The 20,958-nt window shown below is 43.4% G+C and overlaps 2 protein-coding genes across 4 annotated transcripts; both read left to right on the top strand.

Annotated features, from left to right (window-relative positions):
- Positions 1-3,479: 3,479 nt before the first annotated feature.
- Positions 3,480-20,571, top strand: LOC115753264 (serine hydroxymethyltransferase 4). Of its 3 annotated transcripts, none has more exons than XM_048279830.1 (5): positions 3,480-3,509; positions 17,973-18,675; positions 19,376-19,766; positions 19,858-19,959; positions 20,108-20,571. In XM_048279830.1, the coding sequence occupies exons 2-5, from the start codon at positions 17,998-18,000 to the stop codon at positions 20,350-20,352; spliced, it is 1,416 nt and encodes a 471-aa protein (XP_048135787.1). In that variant the 5' UTR covers positions 3,480-3,509; positions 17,973-17,997; the 3' UTR covers positions 20,353-20,571. The 3 variants fall into 3 exon arrangements, with proteins under 3 accessions (XP_048135787.1, XP_048135789.1, XP_030547667.1); XM_048279832.1 differs by having other exon boundaries at positions 3,484-3,501; XM_030691807.2 differs by lacking the exon at positions 3,480-3,509 and having other exon boundaries at positions 17,921-18,675.
- On the top strand, positions 6,906-7,538 carry LOC115753277. Its single transcript, XM_030691825.2, has one exon. It carries the CDS (start codon positions 6,906-6,908, stop codon positions 7,536-7,538), a length of 633 nt encoding a protein of 210 aa, XP_030547685.2.
- Positions 20,572-20,958: the final 387 nt, after the last annotated feature.

Below are 20,958 nucleotides of genomic sequence, written 5' to 3'. Positions count from 1 at the left end.
AGGATTCACCGACCGTTCACAGTACGGTCTTCTTACATGATCATATAGCGTATGCATTGTTTGACCCCGGAGCCACGCACTCCTTTGTTGCTGATCAGTTTGTTAAATTAGTTGGATTGAGTCCGAAATCACCGGGAACAATCTTTAAGATATCCACGCCGCTAAAAGATAGTGTAATATCTCCAGTAGGTTGTCCCGATTGTAAGTTGACAATAGGTGATCACGAAGAAGTGATAGATCCGATTGTGCTGGAAATGTATGATTTTGATGTAATTGTCGGTATGGATTGGCCGACAAAGTAAAGAGCCACGGTGGATTGCTATCATAAGGCAATTCGGTTTAACCCGCTGGATGGGGTTAGTTTTGAGTTTGTTGGAAGTGAAGGTAGCACATCAACTTTGTTAATCTCGTCACTAGAAGCGATTCGTTTGTTGGAAAGTGGTCGTCAAGGATATCCGGCAACCGTAGTTAACACATCCGTTGAGGAGCCAAGGATGGAAGACATCGCAATTGTGTGCGAGTTTCCTGATGTGTTTCCCCAAGAGTTGCCAGGTTTGCCACCAAATAGGGAGATCAAATTTGTGATTGAGTTAATCGTTGGAACGGAGTCGATTTCTAAAGCTCCATATAGGATGGCGTTATTAGAACCGAAGGAGCTGAAGGTGCGATTGCGGGAATTGTTGGATAATGGTTTTGTCCGCCTTAGTGCGTCACCATGGGGAGCACCTGTATTGTTTGTCGGGAAAAAGGATGGATCGTTGCGCCTATGTATAGACTACGCACGGCTTAATCGGGTGACTATCAAGAATAAGTATCCGTTGCCAAGGATTGACGATTTGTTCGACCAGCTTCAAGGAGCTTCGGTATTTTCCAAGATCGACTTACGGATGGGATACCATCAGCTGAGGATTCGGAAGGAGGATATACCGAAAACAGCATTTAGGACGCGTTATGGTCATTATGAGTTTACTGTAATGCCGTTCGGTCTAACAAATGCGCCTACCGCTTTTATGGACTTAATGAACAAGTTGTTCAAGGAGTATTTGGATAGATTTGTCATAGTGTTTATTGACGATATCTTAGTGTATACGAGGAGTTATGAAGATCATGAACAGCATTTGAAGACAATATTACAAACTCTTCGAGACCATCAACCGTACGCCAAGTTTAGTAAATGCGAGTTTTGGTTGACTCGTGTGGCATTCTTAGGTCATGTGGTGTCCGGTGAAGGAATTTCTATGGATCCAACTAAGATCGAAGTGGTAACAGATTGGCCAAGGCTTACGACAGCAATAGATATTCGAAGTTTCTTGGGATTGGCAGGTTACTACAAACGATTCGTGGAAAGGTTTTCTGCTATAGCTATGCCACCGATGCGATTGTTGAAAAAGGACGTAAAGTTTGAGTGGACAAACAAGTACGAGCGTGGTTTTCAAGAGTTGAAGCATAAGCTCACTATGGCTCCTATCTTAACAATACCATTTGGTCTTGGAGGATTTGAGATTTACAATGACGCGTCACACAAAGGATTGGGATGTGTGCTAATGCAACATGGAAGGGTAGTTGCCTATGCGTCTCGTCGCTTAAGGCCTCATGAGTTGAATTATCCGACGCATGATCCGGAGTTAGCAATCGTTGTTTTCGCTCTTAAGATCCGGAGACACTATTTGATTGGTGAAAGATATCGTGTGTATACGAATCATCGTAGTCCGAAGTATTTGTTCTCTCAAAAGGAGTTGAACATGAGGCAGCGCCGTTATATGGAGCCGCTTAAGGATTATAACTGCGAGATTCTGTACCATCCGGGTAAGACTAACAAGGTTGCAGATGCTCTAAGTCAAAAATCAATGATTGCTCAATTACTAGTCCAAGAATGGTGTCTTCTTGAAGAAGTGAGAGATTTGGATTTTAAATTAGAAGTAAATTGCCTATCGAGCCTCGTAGCTACGTTGAGAATTGAGCCGGAAGTGTAAGCGAGAGTTAAGGTCTTGCGATCGACGGATCCCGCCATTCAAAAGATCCTTCAAGAGAGCTCGGTTACACGAAAGGTTGCCTTCCAAGTGACTGAAGATGGAATACTAAGGTTTTGAGGACGTCCGTGTGTGCCTGGCGATGAAGGTCTAAGGGAGGAAATTTTATCGGGAGCACATTGGAGTAGCTATAGTATTCATTCCGGTAGTACGAAGATGTATCAGAATTTGAGACAACAATTTTGGTAGAATGGTATGAAGGCTGATATAGCTAAGTACGTGGCGAAGTGCCCGACGTGCCCGCAAGCTAAGGCGCAAGACTGTAAACCCGGTGGATTGCTGCAGCCGTTGGAAATTCCAGAGTGGAAGTGGGAGCATATCATAATGGACTTTGTCATGGGATTGCCAAGAAGTCAGAGAGGCAATGATTCCATTTGGGTTGTAATAGATAGATTGAAAAACTCTGCTCATTTTATTGCCATACGAAAAGACTTCACTTTGGATAGGTATGCTGACTTGTATGTGCGACATATAGTACGATCGCATGGAGTGCCGGTGACAATCACTTCGGATCGTGATCCCAAGTTCACCGCCACATTTTGAAAAAGTTTGCAGAATGCATTGGGGACGAAACTACGGTTCGGTACGGCCTATCATCCGCAAATAGATGGCCGGTCTGAAAGGACATCTCAAACGCTTGAGGGCATGCCGAGAGCTTGCGTTTTGGATTTTAAAGGCAACTGGGAGGAACAACTTCATTTGGTTGAGTTTGCCTACAATAATGCTTTTCAGCAAAGTATCAAAATGGCAACTTTTGAGGCGTTATATGGTAGAGCTTGCGGGACGCCGACGTGTTGGAACGAAGTCGGTGAAAGAAGTATCACCGGTCCCGAGTTGATATAGCGATCATTAAAAGCTGTTAAGGTCATCGGAGAAAGACTCAAGACTGCACAAAGCCGACGTAAAAGTTATGCGGACAAGAGGTGCCGACCTTTGGAGTTTCGAGTGGGAGATCATGTATTTTTGAAAGTGTCACCGATGCGTGGAACATCTAGGTTTGGCAAGAAAGGAAAGCTAAGCCCAAGATATGTGGGACCATTTGAAATTTTGGAGCGGATTGGAAATCTAGCATATCATTTGGCGTTGCCACCGAGACTTGCTCAAATGCATGAATTCCAACACGGAAAATAAAATTTGGATTTTGAAGATTTAAGAGACGATGATTAATTGTTCCGGGACATCCGTCAGAGAAAATCAAGTTGAATAGTCAAACGTTGACTCGTAGTGTCGAGAACCTTCGCGCGCAAATTCAAACTTGATCGAACCCTAAATGCCAAAATTCTAATTTTGCCCTTAGTCGATTGAGCCAAATGACTACCGGTACCCATTTTGCCAAATTACCGATTTGTCCCTAGATTTTATGCACATAGGACAAAACCATTAATTAGTTTTGATTTTTGGGCCACACTCTTTCTCTTCTTTTTGACCGAAACCCCCCTTCCCTATGTGCTCTCTCTCTCTCTCTCTCTCTCTCTCTCTACACCAACCCACGTGATTTTTCCTCTTCCCCAAGTTTTGTTTTTTTTTAACTTTTCTTCTCTCTCTCCCATTAATTCTCTCTCTCTCCCTTCCCCTCCCCTACGTGACCGACCGACCCCCCTTCTTTCTTTTCTTTTCTCTCTCCCTTTCTTCCTCTCTCTTCGTGCGACCGGACCCCGCTTCCCTCGCCCCCACCATACATCTTCTTCTTCGCCTTCAACTTCTTCTTTTCCGTTTCTCCGCAACTCGCCCGTCCATACCACCACGCCACCACCACCCGGCCTCGGCCTTCGTCCGTTGTTGCGCCACTCCCGCTAGTCGTTCTTTACGCCACCGCCTTGTTACCGCTGCGACCCCGACCTGACATCCACCCTCGGCACCCGAGACCCACAGCACCCCGTCCTCCGTCTCGTCGCCTTTGATGCCGCCGTGAACCAAGCTCATCCTAGCCGTCGTCGGCCACCCCCCACCCCCCGACCCGACGACCACCCGAGCTCACCTACGACCCTAACCTAACCCTATTCCGACCTCCGCCCGACCCGGATCCGCGAGCTCGCAACCCCGTCGCTTGAGCTCGCCTTCATCGAGCAATCATGTGACACCCTATTTTAATAATTTTGAATAAAGAAGAATTAGGCGAAATGGATTGGAAAGCTAATTTTTTTGACGAGAAGTAGTGAAAATTTCCGGCTTAAATACGAGGTGGTGTTGTGCATGGTGAGGAATGGAGGACCAATGGCCGTAATTTGGATTCAACCGTTTGTAGAAATTTTGGCTTGGAATCAAGGCTGGTCGGTGGGAGGGGCTCATCCAAATTATCGGCCCAACTCGTTAATGGAATTTCCGGACCAGATTCGGCAACCTCAATCCGTGCAATGCGAAACTAGCTCACTTAATAGCCGCCCGACTACTTTTTGGTACAAGATCCACCCATTTTCGTAGGTGGCACCTAGCAAAGGAATATGCCCACCTTTGATCCGCCTAGCCCATTTACTTGGTTGAACCGCCCTTATTTTTCAGCCAGGGATTGTGGGCCATAAAACCCAATATGTTAGCTTTTATTTTATCACCGCTCTAGCTCACGGAATGCGGAGGATCTTTAACCGACTTACAATAATAATAAAAAAACGCAAGGCACCTTCACTCTCTCGCTTTGACAGACGCCTCTTCGTCTACTCCACCGCTAAGACACGTCCGGTTCCCGGACATTGGTCAATCCAACGCGCGCGACCACCTCGTCGTACAATAACTATCAGCGGACTTAAGTTCGAACATACAAAGGAAAATAAGGCAGGTTGATTCTCTACTCCACCCACTAGTCTTCACAACGTGAGTCGAGAGAGAGAAGTCGAGAAATAGGTGGTTAGTGGTTGGGTTTGGGTTTCAGCTTTTATGTCGTGAATTTTAATAGAGTAGACGTTATCGGGACATGAGGAAACCGAGATGGAGGCTGGTTCATGGAACCCAATGTGTCTTGGGTTTATTTTCTTTTTAAGTGTTCATGACCGTAATGGTGAAATGTAAACGAAGGTCGAAACCGGTTGAGGACATTCGATAATGACTAAGCAGATTTCTTCTGACTGTGGGTTGAGTAGTTTGAAGAGGAATTGCCGGAGTTAAATTATAAACAGTTGACGATGATAATACTGGTTTGATCTCGGAGAAGTAAGCGAGAATCGGTTGTCCCGGGTTGAGTTTAGGCGTGAATCTAGTCGTTGAAGGAACCGATAATAACATTAGAAAGGAATATGATGGTTCAAGGGCACGTAGTGTGGTTTTAAGTGGGGAAACTTGTTGCAATTAGGGAATGTGGGCGTTGAATAGGGAAGGAGACTCACTCAAGTTCTTGGTTTAGATCCTGGACCGAATAAGGACGTTGAATAAAAAAAAAAAAAGGGAGCAAGTCTGGTCATATAAGGAAAATAGGATGCAGAGCTTTAGATGAAGCCAGAGATAGTTGAAATATGAAATTGAGGTCTTACATTAGGAATAAAAATAGGGAACAAGATAGAACTTGACATTTTTGTACAAATTATTTGTTGATAACCTCATTGGTTGTGATATGATTTTGGTATGTAAAATCTTGGTCTTTAGTCTATCCGATTTGATTGTGTATTAGGAGCGACGTTCTTTAATCCGATCAATGCATTGTCGTTTGGTTATTATTGTTCATCACTTCGGGATCGTGGCCTTACCTGGAAATATAAGCACGCCATGTTACCGAAAGTATAAATTACTATGTAGTGCAATTGTGAATCAAGGGCAGCTCCTTATGTGGGGTTTGCTCCTAAATGTATTCCTCATGGAGTGTATGGGAAGACCCCGTTGTGTGACTGGGTGGTCCTACTGTGTGATCGGATCGGCCTCCGAGGCGGTACGAGGCAACATGAAAGTATAATAGCAAAAATAATCCGAACTCTCAAGTGTCAAACATTTTTTTTAGTGCATTGTGTCGTGAAATGATGTTCTTTAGTGTTAGTTTATTATTAATACGTTTGTCGCATAATACTATATTGTCAGTCCAATATCTTTCTCGCTTACTCCTTTCGTTGCCTTGATTAGTCGATGCACTAGAGATTCGACTCGCTGAGAATTATCTCACCCTATTATTGTTGATTTTTTTTTTTAGGTAATCATGGCTAGCTTGCCTACCATTTCATATGGGGTGCCCCTTAGAATACACTGGAGCTTATCCCGTACAATCTTTTGGGGTTACCAGAGTTGGATTTTGTGAGGGTGACAGTTTCCTTATGGGTCGGTGGCGGCTTGGATGTGGGGGAGGTCCGCCACTATTTTGTTGCGGTTTATGGGTGCTTAGAGGACAGTTTGGGCTTTGTAGGACCTCTGCCATTCGACTATGTGGCACCTTAGTGGGCCCTAGCGTTTACGTGTAATAGTGGTATGATGTAGTACAGCACAGATCGAGGTTTGAGTTGGATAGATTGTCGGGTTGGTGATGTGGGAGTTTTTTTTACTTGGGAATAGTTGTCCTTTTATGGGTTCTTTTGTATACCGGGTAGGGCGACATGTCACTTTTTGGATGCCACCCAAGGATATCTCCCAAGTTTTACATAATCGAACTCGACCTTTATCAGCCCTAAATAAATAAGTGCTGTGTTATGGTAATTCGTCAGTGCATTTATTTTTAAATTAATTGTTATTAATCGCTAGTGAACGTAGCAAGCCCGGGACGCCACGGCTAGTACAGAATGGTATCAAAGCATAAGTTTACCCGGAGTGATAAGGTGCGCTAAAACTTTAGAGTCTAAGGAGACCGGGTATGTGATTGTTATAGCTATTATGTTAGGTTTCGATTCGAATCGTATTATTCATCTAGTGTCGGTGACAAGTTGAACTTGTTACTTATTAACAAATAGCTATTTGGGGAACGCGAAAATGAGTGGAACAGAGGTACCTCCAATAGGAGCTACCCATACCGACCCGAGAGTGGATGGCATTTTGGAGGAGTTGACCCAAGTGGGGGAACCGATGGCTCAGCAGGCGCAGCAACAAGTTGCAGTCAATGCCGATGGGGGTGAACGTCGTACCCAAGGACTAGTGGAACAATTTCTGAAGTTGAAACCTTCCAAGTTCATAGGAACTGGAAAGCCTGAAGAGGCGGAACGATGGATCAACGAAATGGAGAAGATATTTAGGCTGTTGAATTGTACTGATATAGATAAGATGACACCGGCAAAGTATCGGATGGACGGAAATGCTATGTATTGGTGGCAAGCGATGAAGGACGCGGTATTCCCCGCAAGAGCAGAGATTGACCGGGAAATTTTTGTTATCGCTTTCTATGAGAAGTATTTCTTGAGTTGCACAAGAGATAGAAAACCGACAAAGTTTGTGGAACTAAAGCAAGGTAATAAGACCGTGGTTGAATATGAGGCGAAGTTTTCTGAATTGTCAAGGTTTGCTCCTCGCCTAGTCGAGCATGTTGAGGATAAGGCGAAGAGGTTTTTGAAAGGCCTAAGGTCGGAGATACGAAAGCAATTGGCACCGTTCGGGCCAATGACCTATTGAGAAATCTATAGCAAGGCACAATATGAGGAACAGGAGATGGTAGAAAGGGAGATGGAACCGATGCCTCCAGTGACCCGGGGTAATGAGAATCGTGGTAAGAGGCTAATGTAACCGGGTCAATTTCAGTTCAACCCTAATAAAAGGCGTTTCGGAGGGAATTTTGGCACGCAAGGAGGAGTACGGATTGTAGAGAGGAAACCAAACCCCGGTGAGGCATGCCATCGATGTGGCAAGTTTCACAATTCTGCTCCATGTCCAACATTGAAGAAGTGCTTTGGCTGAGGTCAAACAGGACATATGGTGAGGAATTGCCCACGAAATGGGCTATAAGCGCGGCCGACTCCTCCTTATCAGCCTCAAGGACCACCGATGGGCAGAGAACGACGGAACCCTCAAAGGCCACCAGCTCAAGGGAAGGTATATGCGATGACACAGGAGGAGGCCCAGGCTTCCAAGAACGTCATTACGTGTATCATCTCTATACTTGGTCATAATGCATATGCCTTATTCAATACCGGTGCTACACATTCTTTTGTATCCGCTCGGTTTGCGAAGTTGCATGGGTTGGAATGTAGTCGGTTAGAAGTACTGCTAATTGTCACGACACCGGTGAAAGAAAGTGTACTATCGACCTTGATTTGTAGAAATTGTGAAATTGGGATTGAAGGGAGAAGACAGGTAATTGATCCGGTGGTGTTGGTTATATATGACTTTGATGTTATCATTGGTATGGATTGGTTGAACAAACAATGAGCAACGGTGGACTGTCATGGAAAGTGGATATCTTTTAATCCACCGAATGAACTGGGTTTTGAATTTTGAGGAAATGGGGTAAGTGCTACAAGAGCATTCATATCTACAATCGAAGCTTGTCAACCGTTGGGTGACGGGTGTTATGGATATTTAGTAGTTGTCAATGATAAGAAAAAGCCGAAAAAAGAACTGGAGGAGATACATGTAGTCAGAGAGTTTCTAGATGTGTTTCCCGAAGAATTGCTAGCATAACCCCCGGAACGGGAAGTCGAGTTTGCAATAGAACTGGCTCTAGGAACGGAGCCTATATCTAAGGCACCTTATAGAATGGCTCCAAATGAATTGAAAGAATTAAAGGTGCAATTACAAAAATTGTTGGATCAAGGATTCATAAGACCTAGTGCGTCACCTTGGGGTGCACCGGTATTGTTTGTGAAAAAGAAGGATGGATCACTAAGATTATGCATTGACTATAGACAGTTAAATAAGGTGACAATTAAGAATAAGTATCCACTTCCCAGGATTGATGATTTGTTCGATCGCTTATGTGGGGCTTCTGTATTTTCAAAAATTGATCTTCGCTCAAGATATCACCATTTGCAAGTTAAAAAGGAGGACATTCTGAAGACGGCATTTCGGACGAGGTATGGCCACTATGAGTTTTTAGTAATGCCGTTCGGATTAACTAACGTCCATGCTGCCTTTATGGATTTGATGAACTGAGTATTTAAACCCTTCTTGGATAAATTCGTGATCGTGTTTATTGATGACATATTGGTATATTCTAAGAAGAGGGAGGAACATGAGCAGCATTTGAGGTTAGAGTCGTAAACCTTGAGAGATCATCGATTGTATGCTAAATTTAGAAAGTGTGAATTTTGGTTGGATCGTGTTGTTTTCCCGGGTCATGTCGTTCTCGGAGAAGGGGTGTTAGTAGACCCAGCTAAAATAGAAGCAATCCTTAATTGGCCAAGACCGACTACAAGAACGGAGATTCGTAGTTTCTTGGAATTGGCAAGGTATTATCGAAGATTTGTGGAAGGATTCTCGAGGATCGCCGGTCCTTTAACTTAGTTAACTAGGAAAAATGTGAAATTCGAATGGAATGTAGAATGTGAAAAGAGTTTTCAAGAACTCAAGAAGAAATTGACTATAGCTCCAATCTTAACGATACCGTCCGAATCTGGAGGGTTTGTGATTTATAGTGATGCCTCACACAAAGGTCTTGGGTGTGTCTTGATGCAACATGGAAAAGTCATTGCGTATGCTTCGAGACGCTTAAAGCCATATGAATTGAACTATCCGACCCATGATTTAGAATTGGCGGCGATAGTGTTCGCACCGAAAATTTGGAGGCATTATCTCTATGGAGAAAATTTTGAAATCTACATTGATCACAAGAGCTTCAAGTACCTATTTTCTCAAAAGGAATTAAATATGAGGCAATGACGATGGTTGGAATTATTAAAAGACTATGATTGTGATATTTTGTATCACCATGGAAAGGCCAACAGGGCGGCAGACGCTTTAAGTCAAAAATCAGCGTCCCTAGCAAACTTGCGAAAGCGAGCATGGAATTTGCTCCAAGAAATCCCAAATTCAGAGTTTAAAGTGGAAATTGATGAAGTTACCGGCATTTTGGCGATGCTAAGAATTGAGCCCGAGGTGGTCTAGAAAGTTAGAATCTTGCAAGAGATAGACGAAGAAATTTTGAAAATCCGGGACGAAGTGGTAGCAGGAAAACAAACAAATTTTGGGATATCGGAGGACGGAATTGTCCGTTTTAGAGGACGTATCTGCGTGCTAGATAATAAAGAATTAAAAGAAGAAATTCTCCGAGAAGCTCACAGAAGTAAATACAGTATTCATCCCGGAGGTACAAAAATGTATTAGAATCTTCGACAAAATTATTGGTGGAATGGAATAACGAGAAGTGTGGCCCAATATGTAGCGAGGTGTTTGACGTGTCAACAAGTTAAGGCAGAACATCAGAAACCAGTAGGGTTGTTAAAGCCACTGGAAATTCCTGAATGGAAATGGGTGCATATTACCATGGATTTTATTCAAGGACCGCCTAGGACGTCAAGTGGATATGATTTAATTTGGGTAGTAGTCGATCGCCCGACCAAATCAGCCCACCGCATAGCAATGAGAGTGGACTACCCAATGGAAAAGCCTGTAGAATTGTATGTTAGACATATTGTACAATTACATGGTGTTCCAGATTACTATTACCTCGACGTAGATTCGAAGTTCACGTCTAATTTTTGGAGGGGATTACAAGAAGCGTTGGAGACCAAATTGCAATTTAGTACTGCTTTCCACCCTCAAACAGATGGACAAACTAAAAGGGTAATTCAGATTTTTGAGGATATGTTACGTGCTTGTGCCATAGATTTTAAAGGTAGTTGGGATGAAAAGTTGCCTTTAGTGGAATTTGCATATAATAACAGCTATCGCCAGAGCATTAGCATGGCACCATTCGAAGCATTATATGGAAGGACATGCGTAACACCCGCATATTGGTCCGAGGTGGGCGAAAAGCAATTGACGGGACCCGAGTTGGTTCAGATCACCTCGCACGCCGTAATTGTAATCCGTGAGCGTCTACAGATGGCGCGAAGTAGACACAAAAGTTATGCAGACAACCGCCGTCGTCCTTTGCACTTTCGGGTAGGCAACCACGTATTTCTAAAGGTGTCTCCAGTGAAAGGAATGTCTAGGTTTGGAAAGAAAGGAAAATTGAATCCGCGATATGTGGGACCCTTTGAAGTATTGGAAAGGGTTGGCGAGGTGGAATATCGGCCGGCACTTCCGCCAAAGATGTCTAATGTACACAATGTTTTCCATATCTCGATGTTGAGAAAATACCGTGTAGATCCGTCTCATGTGTTGGATCACGATACGGTGGAAATTGACGAAAGAGTTCGCTACGTTGAAAGGCCAGTCCCGATTTTGGATCGAAAGGAACAAATACTACGAACCAAGACAATTCCGATAGTGAAAGTATTGTGGCAGCATCATGATCAAGAAGAAGCGACATGGGAAAGCGAGGCGACGATGAAAGAGCGATATCCATTTCTTTTTGACTAATGTAAGAAAAGCGAATAATTTCGAGGACGAAATTATTTAAGAGGGGAAGAGTTGTGACACCCCGTTTTAATAATTTTGAATAAACAAGAATTAGGCAAAATGGATTAGAAAGCTAATTTTTGTGACGAGAAGTAGTGAAAATTTCCGGCTTAAATACAAGGTTGGTGTTGCGCATGGTGAGGAATGGAAGACCAGCGGCCGCAATTTGGATTCAACCGTTTGTAGAAATTTTGGCTTGGAATCAAGGCTGGCCGGTGGGAGGGGCTCATCCAAATTATTGGCCCAACTCGTTAATGGAATTTCCATATCAGATTCGGCAACCTCAATCCGTGCAATGCGAAACTAGCTCACTTAATAGCCGCCTAGCTACTTTTTAGTACAAGATCCATCCATTTTCGTAGGTGACACCTAGCAAAGGGATATGCCCACCTTTGATCCGCCTAGCCCATTTACTTGGTTGAATCGCCCTTATTTTTCAGCCAGGGATTGTGGGCCATAAAACCCAATATGTTAGCTTTTATTTTATCACCGCCCCAACTCACGAAATGCGGAGGATCTTTAACCGAGTTACAATAATAAAAAAAACGCTAGGCATCTTCACTCTCTCGGTTTGACGGACGCCTCTTCGTCTACTCCACCGCTAAGACACGTCCGGTTCCAACACCTTGGCCGGTCCAACGCGCGCGACCACCTCGTCGTACAATAACAACCAACGGACTTAAGTTCGAACATACAAAGGAAAATAAGGCAAGTTGATTCTCTACTCCATCAACTAGTCTTCGCAACGCGAGTCGAGAGAGAGAAGTCGAGAAATAGGTGGTTAGTGGTTGGGTTTGGGTTTCAGTTTTTATGTCGTGAATTTTAATAGAGTAGACGTTATCGGGACATGAGGAAACCGAGATGGAGGCTGGTTCATGGAACCCAATGTGTCGTGGGTTTATTTTATTTTTAAGTGTTCGGGATCGTAATGGTGAAATGTAAACGAAGGTCAAAACCGGTTGAGGACATCCGATAATGACCGAGCAGATTTCTTCGGACTATGGGTTGAGTAGTTTGAAGAGGAATTGCCGGAGTTAAGTTGAAAACAGTTGATGATGATAATACCGGTTTGATCTCGGAGAAATAAGCGAGAATCGGTTGTCCCGGGTTGAGTTTAGGCGTGAATCTAGTCGTTGAAGGAACCGATAATAATATTAGAAAGGAATATGATGGTTCAAGGGCATGTAGTGTGGTTTTAAGTGGGGAAACTTGTTGCAATTAGGGAATGTGGGCGTTGGATAGGGAAGGAGACTCACTCAAGTTCTTGGTTTAGATCCTGGATCTAATAAGGACGTTGAATAAAAATAAAAAAAAAGGAGCAAGTCCGGTCATATAAGGAAAAGTAGGATGCAGAGCTTTAGATGAAGCCGGAGATAGTTGAAATATGAAATTGGGGTCTTACATTAGGAATAAAAATAGGGAACGGGAAATTGGAAGATAGAACTGGACATTTTTGTACAAATTATTTGTTGATAACCTCATTGGTTGTGATATGAATTGGTATGTAAAATCTTGGTCTTTAGTCTATCTGATTTGATTGTGTATTAGGAGCGACGTTCTTTAATCCGAGCAATGCATTGTCGTTTGGTTATTATTGTTCATCACTTCGGGATCGTGGTCTTACCTGGAAATATAAGCACGTTTTGTTACCGAAAGTATAAATTACTATGCAAGGCAATTGTGAATCAAGGGCAGCTCCTTATGTGGGGTTTGCTCCTAAACATATTCCCCATGGAGTATATGGGAAGACCCCGCTATGTGACCGGGTGGTCCCGCTATGTGATCGGATCGGCCTCTAAGGCGGTACGAGGCAACATGAAAGTATAATAGCAAAAATAATCCAAACTCTCAAGTGTCGAACATTTTTTTTAGTGCATTGCGTCGTGAAATGCTGTTCTTTAGTGTGAGTTTATTATTAATACGTTTGTCGCATAATACTATATTGTTAGTCCAATATCTTTCTCGCTTACTCCTTTCGTTGCCTTGATTAGTCGATGCACTAGAGATTCGACTCGCTGAGAATTATCTCACCCTATTATTGTTGATTTTTTTTTAGGTAATCATGGCTAGCTTGCCTACCATTTCATACGGGGTGCCCCTTAGAATGCACTGGAGATTATCCCCGAACACTGTTTCGGGGTTACCAAAGTTGGATTTTGTGAGGGTGACGGTTTCCTTACGGGTCAATGGCAGCTTGGATGTGGGGGAGGTCCGCCACCGTTTTGTTGCAATTTATGGCCGCTTAGAGGATGGCTTGGGCTTTGTAGGCCCTCTGCCATTCGACTATGTGGCACCTTAGTGGGCCCTAGCGTTTACATGTAATAGTGGTATGATGTAGTACAGCACTGACCGGGGTTTGAATTGGACAGATTGTCGGGTTGGTGATGTGGGAGTTTTTTTTTACTTGGGAATAGTTGTCCTTTTATGGGTTCTTTTGTATAACGGGTAGGGTGACATGTCACTTTTTGGATGCCACCCGAGGATATCTCCCGTGTTTTACATAATCGAACTCGACATTTATCAGCCCTAAATAAATAAGTGTTGTGTTATGATAATTCGTCCGTGCATTTATTTTTAAATTAATTGTTATTAATCGCTAGTGAACGTAACAAGCATAGGACGCCACGGCTGGTACACACCATCCAGCCCGTCTTATCTCCGACCACCAGCCCCCGACGCCGCCTCCTCCACCCCACCCACTCGAAACCCCCATGCCGTGAACGTAGGCTCGCGAGACCCGACCCGAACTTCACCCAATCCGAACCGACCCGAAACCCACCGATCCGACCTAACCCAAAACCAAGTGACCCGACCCGAAACCCAAGATTTGACCCAAACCGCCAACCCGACCTGACTCGAACGAGAACCCGAGACCCTATCCAATCGGTGTCGCCGTTTTCATCACCGTCGCGCCCGACTCGACATCAAACATCGGAGTTGTGAGTCGGCCCCTAAACTCTGATTAGGGTGTTAACTGCGTTCGAGAATTAGAATAATTGATGTGGACTACGATTAAAATAATTAGCGGGTGTTAGATGTATTTGTTTAAATTATAAATTGCATTATTTGCCTGAAGTCGGGTCAGTTTATTAATAAGGTGACAATTAATCAAAGTCCGGATTAATTGATCGATATGGATTAATTAACGAAAGCCAGGTTAATTAATTAAGGTAGATTTAATTATTTATATTCGAGATTTATTATTTGCTAGTTTAATCGTAATTAAATCAATTAATTAGTACCGTGATAATTATTTAATTGTTAATTAATTATTGAATTATTATTGTTGGGTGACTTGCTGATAACTATTGAGTGTCATGACCGATTTGAATTTGATGAATGATTATCCTACATATATATATATATATATATATATATACATATATATATGTATATATATATATATACATATATATATGTATATATATATATGTAAAGTCTGGTAGACAATATGTGTATCTATGTGATCATTTGTGGACCGACATTTTAAGCATGAAAATGGCCTAGAGCCAAGTTTTGAGCACAATTGTTTGTGTGTGTGCATTGGGTTAAATGCAAAGATATAAATTGGCTGGTTGCCTGTCGTGCGTGTGTGGTCACATAATGGATACCGTCTTCTCGGGTACGTGAGGACAAAGTCGACCCCCGGGTACGAGGGTTCGAGCTTGGTAAGTTCGTGCTGAGGGTACTTGGAACCACACGACTTATTAAATGCCGGTCGCAGCTTGTGACGGACCGACGCTCCCTACAGGAATGCCTGATCGTTAGTCTATGCCGAGAGTACTTGGAACCACATGGTTTGTCGGTTGCCATTGCCGAAGGAATGGAACGGTCCCTAGTTCCGCCGTAAGAGCATGGTTTTGCTAAGATCGGGAACTGTCGTTAATAACTGGAACACGTGTGGTGCATTGTGCATGCAATTTATGATGAGTGTTCTGGTTATGTGCATTGGTTATATGCATTTGATTGCATGTTATAAATGAATTATTTCATGTGTAGACCAAGGTGGGATAAGTCTGCATGTACTTGATGGTGGACTGTTGATTTTGGATCCGATTTTGTGATAGGTAAAGCGTTGCGAGGATCACACGTTATTGGTTTACCATCGTTATTGTATTACATGTTTAGGATGCCTTGAACGAGTCAATGTCCTACTCGAACTTAGGCGTTGACTCACTAAGATTTTATATCTCACCCCGTTGTTGTTAACAATTTTGAGGTCCTTAGCCATGGAAGTTGGAAGTGTTTGTAGATTCTTTTTGAGTAGCACAGAGTAATGTTAACCCATAACCCCGACCCGGTATTTTTTTTTAGGGTTGTAGGAAGTGGCTCTGAGGCGGGGCTTGTATATACACGTTCTTCCTAGGGTTAACGAGAAATAAATAAAAAGAATTGTCTGGTGTGATTTCCTTATTTTCTATCCCCGTGTATTTTATAATTGTTTGGGAGTTACACATTCCGTATGCGCTTAATAATAAGATAAAAATAATGGGTCGATGACGTACTGGGGACGTCGTCCTTTTATGACTTGAGGCGTTTTTGATAGGATTGTTGTGGGCCCGGGGATCGGGGCGTGATAACTATTTTCCGCTACGTGTAAACTCGGGTCCACTAGAGTGGTCCAACTCTGTCGTTGATCATATGGACAAGACTAATAAACTTGAGCAAGGTCAATCGTGGTCTAGGCAAGAATGTCCCGAAACCATACAAAAATTAGTCAATTATATTAGTTTATTCTTGTCTCGAGACTATTTAGTTTAGCTTTACTTTGATTAAAGTGATTGTGTTTTTATGGTAACTCTAACTATGGGATAAGGACGGCACAAATATCATAACTTTTGTATGGCATTCAAGTGAGTGCTGTAACTTTTTTTTATTATTATTTGAGTGCCATAACTTATGTATGATGCTCACTTAAGTAACATAACTTTTTTTTTTCAATTAAATGACGTTTAACTTTTCAATTGGTCACTTGATTGCCATAACTTTTTTAAAAACGTTCACCACAAGTGCTATGCCACTTCATATTTACGGCATTTGGGCGAACATTTAAAAAAAATTAGCACTTAAGTGATCAATTGAAACTTATAATATTCAAGTGAACGTTTTTTTTAGAAGTTATAGCACTTACGTGGTAAAAAAAAAAAGGTATAGAGATCGAGTGAGCGCCATACAAAAGTTATGGCACTTGTGCTGTACTTATCCTCTCCAAATATTATTGGGATAGTGGGTCGGGTGCACTTTTGAGGTGCTACTAAATATTATGTCATTAAGTATGTTTATAAAATCAAGTTCTCTACCTTACTTGGTCTATAAAATCGGGTCAAGACACCTACTATGATCGAGTCCACTGATTATATTGACTAGCCTATCAAACGAGTGATTCGAGTCGAAAATGGTCCGACCCAAATAGACTCATTTATTCCGTCTTGACCCATTTCCATAAAACGCAAATCTAATGACGTAAATCCTACATATATTGCTTAAACATTTTTATATTTAACCCAATTTAGGAAAACTTATACCCAAGTTGAGATAAGAGTACAGAATGAGTGAGTGCGATATCAAGTAAGGATGAGAGACAATAAAAATATAGTCATAGAGGAGGGTTAGGTCCAAATAAATTGTAAACCCATTTATGACTCATTTAATACTTATACTATGTTTGAACTCATTTATTAAGTATAATCAACACATATAACAACTCAGCGTATCATATATGCGTCATATATATTTTTAAAAAGGAATATATGGCCCATATTAAGTTAATCAAAGTGTCCCCACCCTTGTCTCCTTAAGGTTTCTTCCTTTCCCCTATAAGAGCCACTGCTGAAGTGTTGTCATTGAGGGAGAGAGAGGGACCTTTCCTTTTCTCTCCCTTCCCCCTCAATGCTCTCCCTCTTTTCCCTTTTGAAGTAGTTTGTTTTTCTTTTCTTACCTTATTTGTGTAAATGGAATATGAGATCTCGACTTGTGCTTATCACCGAATCCGGCCGCCAAATATTTACGGTGACATATCTATTCTTGAAGAATGTGAGTGTGCCTTTAGTTATAGATTGTACTTTGTTATTTCTAGCTTTTGTTTGTTGCTATGCTAAGCTTTCTTTTTTTTCCTCTTTTTTGGGATCAAATGAATTTGCTTTGCTTGAAAGCGTTCTGTATACTCTCGATCTCATCGGGTTTTATTCTAATATATGAATGGCAACTTCTTTTCGATAAAAGAAAAAAAGTTAGTCAAAGTGACATTAAGTTCCGACCAAAAAATAAAGTGAAATTAAGAAAAAATTAATTTCAAATAAAGATGAAAATGAGAAAAAAAAAAAAAAAGAGAGGAAAGAAAACAGAAGGTAATTCGGTGTTCACCAACCCCGAGAAGGGGAGTGGACCACCACTTCACCAACACCACCTAAAATCAAGCGCTATTAGCCAGCCCCTCTTTTTTCCCCCAACCCTTTTTAAGCCCCCCCCAACATTTCTCCATCACCCCACCTGCGGACCTCTCTCTCTCCATTTCCTCCTCCTCCTCCTCCTCAACCATCTTCAATCGCCCTCTCTCTCTCTTCCGAGCGCTGCCATGGATCCCGTCACCGCGTGGGGCAACACGCCGCTGCAGGCGGTGGATCCCGACATCCACGACCTCATCGAGAAGGAGAAGCGGCGGCAGTGCCGGGGGATCGAGCTCATCGCCTCCGAGAACTTCACCTCCTTCGCCGTCATCGAGGCCCTCGGCTCCGCCCTCACCAACAAGTACTCCGAGGGCATGCCCGGCAACCGCTACTACGGCGGCAACGAGTTCATCGACCAGATCGAGAACCTCTGCCGCTCCCGCGCCCTCCTGGCCTACCGCCTCGACCCCACCCGCTGGGGCGTCAACGTCCAGCCCTACTCCGGCTCCCCCGCCAACTTCGCCGCCTACACCGCCGTCCTCCAGCCCCACGACCGCATCATGGGCCTCGACCTCCCCTCCGGTGGCCACCTCACCCACGGCTACTACACCTCCGGCGGCAAGAAGATCTCCGCCACCTCCATCTACTTTGAGAGCCTCCCCTACAAGGTCAACTCCTCCACCGGCTACATCGACTACGACAAGCTCGAGGAGAAGGCCCTCGACTTCCGCCCCCGCCTCATCATCTGCGGCGGCAGCGCCTACCCCCGCGACTGGGACTACGGCCGCTTCCGCTCCATTGCCGACAAGTGCGGCGCCCTCCTCCTCTGCGACATGGCCCACATCAGCGGCCTCGTCGCCGCTCAGGTATATTGCCCCCTGTTTTATTGGTTTTTAGAATTGGATCTGCACGGATGGTGTTTGACGTTTTGTCCCATGCAGCTTTGTTTGTCAGTGTTGGATCCGAAAATTGGATCCGCATTTTCGTTTATACAGTGTGATTTGTACGAGGCCGGATCTGGGGTATCTGCGAGTTGACGGTGTCCTTAACTTGTTGGATCTCACCTGGGCTTTCATCTATGTGAATTAAGTGTGGGTTGAATGCATTCCATATTTGTCGTCCTCACGTATTCATGCAAGCTTTGCCAATCTCTGTTAAAATTTTCACCATTCATTGTGCTTGAATTTGCATTGATCCACCTGTGCTTGATCTATTCATGCAACCTTGTGGAATTTTGTGATTTAATGTTCAATCTTACGTAGATCTTTGGGAATTTTATTCTATGCCCTTCGAAATACTTGTGTTCTCTATACATTGGAGGCCCTGATTTGCATCTTGTTTTATGAATGTGACAACCCATCTCTGGATGTTGCAAACTTGCAATAGCAGTTGAATGAAATTAAGTGTGTTTTTTGGTCCTGCTCGTGATTCTGTTTCTTCTCGAATTGAATGATTTCGATTTGGTTATTCTTCTTTGCATTTGCAGTACATTTGCTGTGCTGATGTGAATATGTTGCGAGGTTCCAAATGTTCTTATCGTCGGTGCAATTTTGTTTCTGGCTGTAGGAAGCTGCGAACCCATTTGAGTACTGCGATATCGTCACGACCACAACCCACAAGAGCTTGAGGGGTCCAAGAGCCGGGATGATCTTCTACAGGAAGGGCCCTAAACCCGCCAAGAAGGGCCAGCCTGAGGATGCGGTTTACGACTTCGAGGACAAGATCAACTTCGCAGTTTTCCCCTCTCTTCAGGGTGGCCCACACAACCACCAGATCGGTGCTCTGGCTGTTGCCCTGAAGCAGGCCATGTCTCCTGGTTTCAAAGCCTATGCTAAGCAAGTCAGAGCCAATGCTGTTGCTCTTGGGAACTACCTCATGAGCAAAGATTACAAGCTTGTGACTGGTGGAACTGAGAACCACCTCGTTCTTTGGGACCTTCGTCCTCTTGGATTGACCGGTTAGATTGCATCAGTTTGGTTGAGTGAGTTGATGATGCTGACAACAACGGTATATATAGATTCTAATCACTTCAAATGCCGCTCTTGCAGGCAATAAGGTTGAGAAACTTTGCGATCTCTGCAATATTACCGTGAACAAGAATGCTGTTTTTGGTGACAGCAGTGCCTTGGCACCTGGAGGAGTACGAATTGGTAAGGAAAACCTCTGCACTGACTTTATTCATTTTTCCCCGTTTGTCCGATGCTCTTTGGGCAAAAGCTACCGAGCACGTTTAGGCCAACTGGTGGCCGAATCGATGATTATCGCATTGTCCGATTTAACGGGCTTGTCATCTCTCAGGGACTCCTGCCATGACCTCTAGAGGCTTGGTCGAGAAGGACTTCGAGCAAATCGGGGAGTTCCTCCACCGGGCGGTGACCATCACCTTGAGCATCCAAAAGCAGCATGGGAAGCTACTGAAGGACTTCAACAAGGGTCTGGTCAACAACAAGGACATTGAGGCCCTCAAGGTCGATGTCGAGAAGTTTTCCGGCTCCTTCGACATGCCCGGTTTCCTCATGTCCGAGATGAAGTACAAGGATTAGATCCCAAGAGAAATCATCCCCCATCCTTAGTATTACCATCATCATCATCTTTTTCATCTTCATTTACTAAATTGTAAAATTTTCCTTTGATAAAAGCCCCTCCTCCCTACATGTCCTCTGTGGAAAGTGAGAGGATGTTACAAGCTTTGGGTTTCATTCTCGCGGTGGTTTGGTAATTTTTTCTGATTAATTCAATGGTGCTGTTGTTTTTCTTTTCAATCGCGAGATTCCCCCCCTTTTGATTCTCGCAAGTTTAGTTGGGGTTGGTGTTTTTCACTTCTTGCTGGATCTTATGCCACGGTACTACAAGGGCATGTCTTTGAGTCAAACATACGGCATGTGATGGTCCGAGGTACACGAGAAATTAATAAATGATCATTTAGGAACAATTTTCCAGTCTCCAATCAAGAAAATTAAAAGCTGCTGAGGGGGGAAAAAATTCGAAAATGAGCATTAAATTTGACGAATACGAGGCACTTCTGAACCCTTAATTTATTGACCAGAAAAAAAAATCCTTAATTTCGGTAAGCTTTTCCTCTTTCTATGCCGAGAAAAAGAAAAGCTTCTTGTAATGCATAGGCTAGTCTCAACTTTGCCGACTTGTTA

The sequence above is a fragment of the Rhodamnia argentea genome, chromosome 1 (assembly GCF_020921035.1).
Source record: "Rhodamnia argentea isolate NSW1041297 chromosome 1, ASM2092103v1, whole genome shotgun sequence".
Taxonomy (NCBI): Eukaryota; Viridiplantae; Streptophyta; class Magnoliopsida; order Myrtales; family Myrtaceae; genus Rhodamnia; species Rhodamnia argentea.
The sequence above is the reverse complement of the archived record's forward strand: the minus strand, read 5'-3'. Positions and strand labels throughout refer to the sequence as shown.